The sequence below is a fragment of the Scheffersomyces stipitis genome, chromosome 1 (genome assembly GCF_000209165.1).
Source record: "Scheffersomyces stipitis CBS 6054 chromosome 1, whole genome shotgun sequence".
Taxonomy (NCBI): Eukaryota; Fungi; Ascomycota; class Pichiomycetes; order Serinales; family Debaryomycetaceae; genus Scheffersomyces; species Scheffersomyces stipitis.
Window position 1 is genome coordinate 1,653,780 of NC_009068.1, and position 11,243 is coordinate 1,665,022.

Genomic DNA, 11,243 nt, shown 5'->3' on the forward strand with positions numbered 1-11,243 from the left:
TTGTCAAGGAATCTCACCTGGGACTGGATGTCACAAAATTCAAAATTCAAAGTTGGCCTCACTGTGGCGGGGCTCGAATTTCTTTAATGCAAATAGTCGCTCTGGGGAATATAAATTTCTGTTGATATCCACAATTTTGTAAAGGTTAAAATCCGAAGTAAAGAATCCTAACTACTGTTAAATCCTTTTCTGAATTAAGAAATGTCTGGTATGTTGCAATTGGGCTGCAATTGAGCGACAATTGAGCTTCAATTGAGTAGCAGTCGACTCATTGCGCGATGCGAATATTAAGGGGCCTTTTGGAGTCGGATTACTAACTTCCAAACATTAGCTGCTGCTAACGCTATTAAATTATACACTGCTGGTACCCCCAACGGTTACAAGATCTCCATCTTCTTGGAGTTGTTGGGTTTGAAGTACGATGTGCAAAAAGTCAACATTAGAGAAGGAGAACAAAAGCAGGACTGGTTTGTTCAACTTAACCCTAACGGAAGAATCCCAACTTTAGTTGACAACTCTACTGGTGTGACTATTTCCCAAACGGGGGCTATTTTGCAGTATCTCGCTGACACCTACGACAAGGAAAACAAGTTTTCCTACAAGATTGGTACCAAGGAATACTACAAGCAATTGGAATATTTGGTTTTCTCTGTTGCTGAACAGGGTCCAATCACAGGTCAACTCTCTCACTTCACCTTTGCTGCCCCAGAAAAGATTCCATATGCAATCAACCGTTACTCCACCGATGTCAAGAGAATCGTTGGAGTTTTCGATGACATCTTGAGTCGTAACAAGGAAGCTTTGTATTTGGTGGGTCCACACATCTCTATTGCTGATATCTCCGTATTTGGCTGGGCCAACTCGTTGCATCGTGTCAATCTTGATTTATCTGAATTCAAGTTATTCAATAAGTACGTTGAAGCATTGAGAGAAATTCCAGAAATTCAAAAGGGTTTGACTATCCCAAATTAAAAGAAAATCAGTAGAATGGCTGCAGAAGCTTGTACAAGCTTATATAGGCACACTTTTTGATTTATAATAAACTACAATAAAATCTAAGTACAGCATGTAGCTCTATTTAAACGAATTCTTCTGTTCGTTTGGAGTCGGAGATGGACATTACATTGGTGTCTGTATTCTCTTCTTGGTCGTTATCTTCATCGACTCCCTTACTTTGTTTCGGAACTTTTAAGTTGCTTTGAAATACGGATGCAATCAATGCTAAGGCAGCGAGACCTGTTCCCATGTGGAACACATTTACAATTGATTTCATCATTTGTGCCTTGAAGAATTCTTGAGTCACCGGATGTAACTTTGCAAGTAATGAGGTGTTTTCCAATAAGGAGCCGAAACCGATCTCCTGGATGTCTTGCAAAACTGTTGAGTTGGTCTCGTGCTTTAAAGCTCGTTTAAATATATGTTTAAGAGACTCACTATACGTGAGAGTAGCAAGCTCGGAGCCAATTGCACCGCCCATTGTTCTACCGAAAGTGTACAAGGTAGTAGCCAAAATTGTACCTCCAGGAGTTTTGGGGGCAGATACTTGGGACAACATTGCTGTAGATTGGATTTGCAAACCAGACGAAATGCCAGGTAAAATCAACAATCCAATGATCTTCCCTAAGCTGGAATCGACTTTCAAAAGGTATAATAAAGCATTGCCTACCACACCAATAATACCTGCTAATATTGAGATTGGTTTGAGATATCCTGTAATCTGAGAAATCATACCTCCAATGAGAGTACTGACGACAGAAGAGACTATAATAGGCAATAAATGAAGACCTGAATGCCAGCCGTCCATGCCTTTAATGGATTGAAAGTACACTGACAAGTAGATTTGATTGGCAAAGAAAAACCCAAACATTGCCGTAGCTGTAATCACTGTGGCATCCAACAGAAGCACCTCAGTAATTTCTGGAGGAATAAGAGGGTATTTCGAGTAGTTGTAGTTCCATACACAGAATAAGACGGAAGAAATGACCCCAATCACAATGCAAGAAATAAAAGCTGCAGAATTCCAAGTGTATTGGTACGAAGACCCGAAACTTAAAGCAAGCAATACCAAGACTGACCCACTACTAAGTAGGAATGTTCCAAAATAGTCGATCATTTTGATCTTGTCTTTTATCTTTCCCTTTGGCGCAGGCGGATTGAATACAGCGACCAACAACAAAAGCGATAACCCACCAACTGGTAAGTTTATATAGAAGCACCACCTCCAGTCAAATCTAGAAAATGCACCTCCAATCAAAGGCCCAATGACAGAACCAAGAGCTGTTGTTATTGACAAAAGCATGATACCAAAAGTTCTATATTCTATAGGAAGAATTTCAGTCAAGACAACAAGAACCAATGACTGAAGTCCGCCACCACCGACACCTGCCACAACCCTTCCACCAATGAGCATGTCCATACTATTCGCCAAAGCACACACCAAAGAGCCAATCATAAAGATAATAATGGAAAGGACTATACCCAACTTTCTCCCAATGACAATTGAAAGTTTTCCCCAAGTAGCTGTCAACAGGGCAATTGCTAATAGAAAACCGGAAGTGAGCCAGTTGATCTTTTCAAAGCCATCAAACTTGTTGGAGATTTGAGGAAGAATGGTCACAACAATTGTGGCATCCATAACAGAAAGAAGCATACTTATTAGGAGTGACGTGACGACAATAATCAATTTGTACCCGCCAATGTACTGATCTTCTCTCCTGGTCCCATCTCCTGCATTACTCTCTTCGAAGATTTCTTGTTTCTCCTTTTTCGCAGCCATTCTGATTTCTGCAACTTCTTTTTTGAGATACCAGAACAGTGAATATTATCATATTGGACTTGGTATACACATCGAAACTGATGTGTAGTTATTTATATGCCAACATTATATTGTATTTGAAGAGTAATAGTGATGTAACATCTACTATTTATCTGAAACTGTTAGAGTTGAGAGGAGTGGCGATAGGATTTAGAGGGAGCCGATTAGACCCCCTAAATCCTGATATATCCTGTTAATTCCTCCGACGGCTGAACAAAAATTTAACCACTGCCAAACTATATAAATAAAACGGAAATGACAAGTATCTCGTCTTGGCGTGGAGGATCGATCTTATTCGAAAGCATCATACAGTATTTCTAGTATTTCCTTAATGGCTCTTTAACTGAAGCCAGATAATGAAAATTTTTGGAGAGAAGGAATTTCATCGTAATATTTGGCACACTAAATAATACGTAGACTAACTCAACGAAGCAATTATAACCTAGCATCCATTGCGTATTCTAATTCTTTATGATCACGGGTTCATGTTGTCATAGCGGACGTTGTTGCAAAATTAGTCGTAGATTAAATATTAGATAGTAATCTAGTAATACAAAGTAGAAATACAGAGCCTATGGCCCTTCATGCTATTACATAAAGATAAATGCGAGAGTTTGCACGAGGATGCTAGCAGATATCAAGATGAAAGTCATCTTGAGTGCAAAGGAAATGTTTACCACCAAATCAGATGATTTGGAGATCTCGATTCCCAAGGTCTCGTACCGTTTACACTTGAATATGTTGTCGTGCTTATGCACTAAATGGTAGTGACAGAACTGGTCGCTCTGGTATGCTATGAAATCGTGTAGTGATACAAAGGAAGGGGGCAGTGGCGTGACAGGTGCTGGACTTCTTCTGTTCATGAGTTGGTTCAACTGCGATTTGTACTTGAGAGGATACGGTTTACTGATGGGTTTCTTGTTATAAGAACGGTAGTGGTCGTAAGGCTGTATCACAGGTGAAGGAATTTCTTTCTTGATATTATTGGCAGTAGATTTAGAAAGGTCATTAGTATTAACCATGGAATGGGTGATGGCATTAGTATCAACAATAGTATTAGTGATTGTATTAGTATTAGCAATGGTATTAGTATTAGCGGTGATATTAGTATCCGTATTATTGGTATTGGTAGTCGTAGTCATATTAGAGATAGCTGCATCACCGTTCTCGGGAGTATTCTTGATATCTTCAAAGTTGGGTGGATGATCCGGTAGTGTTACCTTTTCATCTGTGACGTGATACGGTGCCTCTGTATGGGCAAGCTCGTAGGAAGGAGCTGACTTCAAATCGATGGTTGAGTATGTGTTTGCAAAACAAACGTCTCCGACTCTATCGACATAGGTGATCTCATCAGCAAAGTCGTTGGAGTGTCTTTTTACTGCCAACGAGTATTCAGGCGGCTTTCCCTTCTGTGAAAACTTGGAAAGTTTTATCTTTGCCTTTTTTATGTTCTTGTTGGCCCCTGCTATCTTTTTCTTCAAGTAGGCTACCAACTCTTCCTTGGAGAGCTTGTGTTTGCTGGAGCTAGCCAAGGAAGTGGCCGGCGAAAGTATGGACGAGTCGGGGGTATGGGGACGACTTCTAGACCTGAAGCGAATCATGGTGCATAGTTCGAAGCTATGAGAAGGCTGCTATGGGGTCCAAGGCTTGACTGTGGAACAAGATCAAGACGGGAAGGCTGTAACGGAACTCGTCTGAAACAGCAGATGGATTTTATAATGGGCAGATCTTTTTTTTCCGCAGCTGCTGCCATACAAAAATTTGCTTGTGGAAGAAAGTTAGAGAGTGTCAAAAATACTTTAAAAAGAAGACAAATGTACAAGACTTTATCATAAGCTGTCGCTTCTATTTTTTCCTAAATCTCAGTAGCTGGAATACCCACAATCTTCTGTTTATCCTAGAAATCCGAGATGGGCAACCACACTGTTATCGCGCGATGGATTTGATGTGCGTCTAGGTACAATGCAGAGAACAATGAATCAGCGATTAAATGCGTGACTCAGCTCAGATCAGTATACCGCTGTGGAGCTATGGCTAGGGCTATGACGAAACGCTAGTTGCACCAGTAAGAAACCTACAACCCGTAACAGCCAGGGTGTCGTGGTCTTTATATAAGCTCGTCTGAATTTATCTGGAAAAACATATGACCTGCTCCACTTCTCCAATTTGCGTAACTGATTAAGGTTGCGAATTATTAACAGCAGGATTTACGTGAGATGAAATTTTCCTCGGCAGAGAGTCCAACCCACTGGTTCACAGGCTGGAAAACCGACCGGTGTCAGTTCACTCTGGCCGGTGACCAGACCCTATCACTGCTGCTGTACTGAATGTTCTGCTTCTTTTCATCCACATTTCCTACGGTTTTCTACAGTCCTAATGTTCGTCTGGTTTGATTGGTGCTAATTTTTTACGGGCCCCTACAGTTCAGCCCCATGGCAGTGCCGGATCGTATGGCAGCCGTTGGCTCTCAGTCCCAGACAGAACCGGGTGTTCCCATGAATGATAACATTGCAAAATAGATATACAAATACAGTAATCAGAATTGTCATTGTCACACTTTGACACGAAATCCGCCCGGTATGATCCTGACCCCACCAAGCCGTGCACCGGTTAACATAGGTGGAATTCTCGATCCGACCATATTCTCAATACAATTGTGATTACGGGCGACAACGGCTAGTAGAAAATGACTCGAATCTGCCGGCATCGTTCGACGATAAGATATGGATGTTTCATTTTAATAAAACCCTCGGAACATAATGCACCACTGGAATTCCAGAATTTGTTGATCTACACTCATTTCAGATCCTGTCTATTTCAGCATTCCAAGGATCCGGCAAGAATTTGCACTTGCTGATACGCTATGCACATGCTGACTTAATTACATTCCGTATTGAGAAATTGTGGAACTGAATCTGACCAATCTCTGTCAAATTTGCACTATCAATACTTTCAGATGCCTGTTCGAATATTGCGAAGCGACCGTTACCGGCCACAAAAAACTGATCTTCTCTTTCAAGCTTGTGGTACCCAGTACTGTAGAACTGTCAGCTTGTGATGGAGCGCCGACTAGTAGCAAATAAATCATAAATCATGTAAATCTTTTGTGAGAGAGACTACTTCTTCCGGCCAGATCGGCACTATCCTGGTCTAACATTATTTCGCCTAAGTCTATTCCCCACTTGCACAGTGAAGCCTTGTATCAAAAAATGCAATAGTTACGGGAACAACTTCAAGAACAAGTACAAATCAAGCAGTGGTCTTTAGACGCTAGCATTCGACAATGTGGTTATGAAATGAGAATAAAGAGAATTTTAGAGAATTTCTTGGATTTGGTCGAACCTGCCAGAAGGTGGAGTACTGACTAAACCTTGTAGCCTATCCAGCGTACAAGATTCTACGTTAACTAAGATGCTAACACTGTTATCTCTGAAAAATTTATTTAAAATTACGACGGCAGCTGCGTCTCTCTCCGCTTTATTGAGTCTTTATCGTATATTTCCCAGGCTTCCAAGAACTTGGTCACTCTGTAAATGTTCACTCTGGCGAAATAAAATTAGATACTCTCTTCACTAAAAAAGGACTCCAAGCATGACGATGCCAAGTGACGCAAGATTTTGTTCATGATCTGGACTTCTAAATTTTTACTGTGGTCTCTAAACTCATCTAAAAGGACATCGTCATGTGCTTTTCAGTGAGTTCGGCAAGGTGCTGTTTTTCTAAATTTTTCTCTTAATTTTTTTTACGAAATGGCATGTATTACTGCTAAAAGTCCAACCTATCTACTACAGAGCATATAAATCTTCTTCTAACACATACCGAAAGTTAGGAGCAAACCAAATGGTTCCCCCAGTTGAAATTACCTCAAACGTTGATATCCTTAGAAATTTATAAAGATACCCGAAACAGTCTTTCTATGCAGGCCGTATAAAATACACTGTATTGGGGCATGGATGAAATTTTTTTTTTTTTTTTTGACGAAATGGCATGTATTACGACTAAAGTCTAACCTATCTACTACAAAGTATATAAATCATCCTCTAATCCATACCGAATGGTGGAGGAAATCCTAGGATAAAAACCTCCGAGTGAAATCACCTAAAAACTAGGTGATATCCTTAGAAAACTGTAGAAAACTGGACAACGGTATATGCTACCGGACTTGTAAAATGTTTAAATAAGACGTCTAGACTGCAAAATCGATACCCAAGTAGAAAGTGTTGACAGAGAGAAGGATTCCCTGTCTTCACTGTTCCGCCGTCGAACTTGAAATAAGTAGACAGTAAGGAAGTATCGATTTAGAGAAAGGAAAGCAGCCACGGGAAGTTCAAACTTACCAATGATGTTGTTTAAATCTAGGTTCATACCTTCAGGCCCTAACAAATTCCAAAACGTGCGGCTAGCCTCACAGTCTTGGTAGGTATGGTGAAAGTATTTCCGTCTTTCAATTGAGTTGAGGCACATTACACAATCTTCAAGAGCCTCCGGATTGCCCTGGCGTTCGCGGTGACCAAGGTGGACCCTGTGTAATTCCTCTGTCCCTTTGGGATGAAGAAGTTGTACTTTATAAAGAGCCTTCCAAAACTTGGGGTAATTGTCCTGTAGCAGGGGAAACTTTTGAAGTAGCGTACTGGAGCTACACACCGGTGCTTGTTGCTCATATTTGGCTGATCTACGAGTAAATGTCATGCGATCAACACGGCTGGTGATGTGTTTATCCCAGTCCAGCTGAAGTGGCGGATTACGCACCATCTCTTGTTTCTCGTTAAGCGTGAAAGGCTTTTTAAAATATGAATTAATCCAAAACCTCCTACCCCTTTCATCCGGGATATGGTAGCGGTTTTTCGGCTTAATGATGGTAAACCATGCTTCGAGCCATGCTATTTCGGCTCTGGTGAATTGAGTGTAGGTCTTGTACGCTGACATTGCATGATCTTTGTTTTGGACCGCGTAGTTCACAAGGAAAAGGTACCACGGTACGATGTCCCATTTCAGGGGATCAAGTTGATTGCGTGTCGGAGGGTAAATTGTATCAATGAAGGATTGAAGTTTGTCACGGAGAACTATGAGATTCCAATCCACCAGATTCGTCAACGTTTCGTAGATAACTTTTGCCCGTCTTCCTAAGAGCTGTTGCTTGACATTGAGTAGTCCGAAGCCCCCTTTCTTTTTCAAGCTACTAAGGTTTCTGTCGCTAATGCGAGGGAGATGTCCCTTTACCATCTTTTTGATGTGCTTGATATTGTCATTTGCCATGGGATCATGTAGGTCTCGGAAGTAAATTTTCGAGAAGATGTAAGTATTGAACCCCGTGCATCTGAGATGAATTGGCAATTCTTGTATGGTGTGGAAATGTAGCTGTGTGGAAAGAGAGGAGATATACGAATCCCATCTGAAGCCGTTAAGCGGAACTCCGAGGTATTTGTAGTCAGTGGTGCTAATGTCAAGGACTTCAAAGCCAAGGATCTTGGTAACATCTTCGGGAGGTGACTGGCCCCAGTGGCAGGTTCGGGACTTGGCGATACTGACCAACGAGTTGGATGCTTGTTCAAATAGAGTAAGTTCTTCTTTGAGAATTTCATGATCTCTGGTTCCCTTCACAAAAACTGTGAGATCATCTGCAAAGGCTGAATATTTCGCTGTTAGCGGTGGTAGATGGTCGAGTTGAATCGGAATTCCCTCGAGCCGACTCTGTAATCGTTGTAAAAGAGGCTCCAAGCAGAGATTGAAAAGGATAGGCAGCACTGGGTTGCCTTGTCTCGTTCCCTGTTTGAGTGGAAAGGTCTCTGACTTTGTGTTGTTGGTAAAAATGGCTGCAAATTGTTGTGTCGTTACCAGGAGCAAGATCCGCTTGAATCTGGGGCCAAAGCCAAGTTGGTCGAGTACTGCAGACAAATAGTCGTGCGATATCCGATCAAATGCTTTAGTCAAGTCCAATATAATGACATTTGCACTTTTCAGAGTCTCGGGGTCTTTTGATACTTTGTCGATGAGGGCCCGGAACCGTTGGATTTGAAAGTCCATCTGGCGTTCGGGCATAAAGCCGCATTGGTCATAGCCGATGAGGTCCTTGGTCACCTTTTGAAGGCGCATATTAAGGACCTGCGAAATCACCCTTAAAGAAGTATTAATAAGGGAGATGGGACGGAAATCATCGACCGTGAGGTCCTTACGTTTTCTCTTGGGTATCAAACGGATGAGAACTAGAGCCATTGACTCTGGTAATATTCCCGTTTGCATGATATTCTCCGCGTCCTTTGTTAATAGTGGGCCTGCCTTGTCCCAGATAGCCTTTAGGAAAAGATAGGTCACTCCATCTTCTCCTGGCGTGGAGCTGTTGGCAGTCCGCTGTAATCCGGACGTAAGTTCTTCATATGTGATTGGCTTTTCAAGCTCCACACTGTCGCTGGCTGATACTTTGCGACGGAACAGCTGTACATACCTCCTAATGGAGAGTTTGGCTTCTTGGGCCTGGGAATCCAGGTAAAGCGCTGCAAGGTGTTCTCGTTGTATCTCTAGTATATCTTTGGTTGTGATGGCGGTGCGAGCCCGATCTGCGGTTGTGAGTGTACTCACAATTGTTGCTGCATGGGTTGCCCCTTTGAACCGGTCGTTGAGATCCTTGAAGATCTTTGGTGGTTGCCTCTCTTCTATTTGGGAAGTGACCGACTGTTGATTTCTAAGATAGCCTATTATTCTAGGCAATCGTTTTATGAATGCAGTGTAGTCGGAAAATCTTGTTTGTTGTAAGATACTGAAGAGATGTGTGTTGTCTAGCCAGTGGTCCTTTACGATGAAGCGGGGTTTTCTGATTTTTAAGGTCGCTTTTGGAAGGATAATAAGGTCTATTTCAACTGTTATATGAGTTGATGAGATTATGCCTTCTTTGTGTTGATGGTATCGCCAAACCCTGTCTTTAAGAGACGTGGGGAGATAGATACGATCGAGGCGGCGACAATTTCGGAAATTGTCATTCGTGAATAATTTGATTTGAGGATCGAGCCCTCTGAGAGTGTCGTGGAGTTGTAAGCCATGGAAGATAGCATTGAATGCATCGCGTGATGCGACTTCCGTGTTTTGTCCGACGTGAAAGGAGTCAATTTCAGGGTCAAGGACCATGTTGAAATCGCCCCCTAGGCAGACGTGGAATGTAGCTCCTGCGTTGTTTAGTTTGAAGCTTTGGGTGATGATGTCAATTTGGGAGTGTAATGAGGTAAACAACTTGGCCTGAGCCGGATAGTTCCCGCTTGGGCCGTACACGGATATTATGAGGATGTATTCCTCTTTCTCCGTTAGTTTGATGATGGCGTCAGTTGCATAGGGAGCAAGGTCGGCGTCTAGATCAAGGTTGTTACTTGATATTTGCTGGAAGTGGGAGTACTGGAGATTTAAGATTATCCCAGTGCGTGATGAAGTGTTGGTGTAGATTAACTCCTTTTGGGAGTCTTTCAATGTATTCAGGAGCCCAAGAATCCATTCCGGTGTCAAATTTGGCAGCGAAGTAGAAGAGGTTTCCTGGAACAGGTTGTTGTAGTTTAGGTTTTGAGAGTGGAAAACAGTTTCCTGGATGAGGAGAATGTCGCATTTATGTGCTAGTTCTCGAATTTTCGCAGGATCCTGGTTTCGTTGAATGTTCTTGGATCTAATCGTTATTAAGTTGTTGCGATGATTCACTTCCGATGCCTTTAAGGTCGGATTGGTTATCGCCGTATCTAGTAGATTACTCATATTAATAATCTATTGTGTTGGAGGGGTTGGCTTCGTGTGAGCCAATCGTGACAGTTACCGGCTGATGAGCCAAATTAGTATGGTCAACAATGTCCTGGTGTATACTTGGAGAGTCGACTTGTGTTGGGTCGACGCTTTGACTTTGAAATCTTAGTGAAGGGTCAGATCTTTCCATGTTGTCCAAAATTGTGGATTCCGGTTCCCCTAGAGTGGATCCTAGTGGGGAATCCGTGATATCCATGACTCTGGCAGGAGGATCTGTTATTGGCGGAGGATCTCGTAGTGTTGGGATGCGGCTGGCTGAGGTGTTTTGTGCCTGCAGTTCGTCGCGGCTTAAACTAAGAGTCTTATTAAGTGCTTCATGCACCCTTTGGGACTGTCTTAGAGTCTGACTTTTGTTGGAGTGGGAGAGTCCTATAATAGGAGAGTAAGGGGTCGGTTGCTTCCTTGTGAGAGGGGCTAGGCGACCCGAGTAGGATGGTGAAGAGATTGGGGTTGCTAGGGGTTTGGTTTTTGATGTGACAAGGGATTTACCTTGCTTTCTTGGGCGAGGCGTGATTGGTTGAAGGAGCGGTTGTGTTCTGGTCGGTTTGTTGCCAGCGGCATTGATTGTAGTTTCTGGGAGGAGCTCCATTTCTTGGTCCTGAACCTGGTGGCTAAGGATGACGGATGCTTCATCGTCACGGATATCTTCATCTTC

The 11,243-nt window shown here is 42.5% G+C and overlaps 3 protein-coding genes across 3 annotated transcripts; 1 reads left to right on the plus strand and 2 right to left on the minus strand. All coding sequences in view use genetic code 12, as the record gives it.

Annotated features, from left to right (window-relative positions):
• Positions 1 to 201: 201 nt before the first annotated feature.
• On the plus strand, positions 202 to 972 carry GST2 (Glutathione S-transferase; the record flags this gene model as incomplete). The annotated part of the gene is made up of 2 exons (XM_001387512.1): positions 202 to 208; positions 332 to 972. The coding sequence occupies 2 exons, from the start codon at positions 202 to 204 to the stop codon at positions 970 to 972; spliced, it is 648 nt and encodes a 215-aa protein (XP_001387549.1).
• Positions 973 to 1,129: 157 nt separating this feature from the next.
• On the minus strand, positions 1,130 to 2,776 carry MDR5 (multidrug-resistance transporter; the record flags this gene model as incomplete). Its single annotated transcript, XM_001387923.1, has 1 exon — positions 1,130 to 2,776. A coding segment is annotated over one exon (1,647 nt), but the record flags the coding sequence as incomplete, so codon positions are not given.
• A 629-nt stretch (positions 2,777 to 3,405) lies between these two features.
• On the minus strand, positions 3,406 to 4,416 carry PICST_28615 (predicted protein; the record flags this gene model as incomplete). The annotated part of the gene is made up of 1 exon (XM_001387924.1): positions 3,406 to 4,416. The coding sequence occupies one exon, from the start codon at positions 4,414 to 4,416 to the stop codon at positions 3,406 to 3,408; it is 1,011 nt and encodes a 336-aa protein (XP_001387961.2).
• Between the last annotated feature and the right edge of the window lie 6,827 nt (positions 4,417 to 11,243).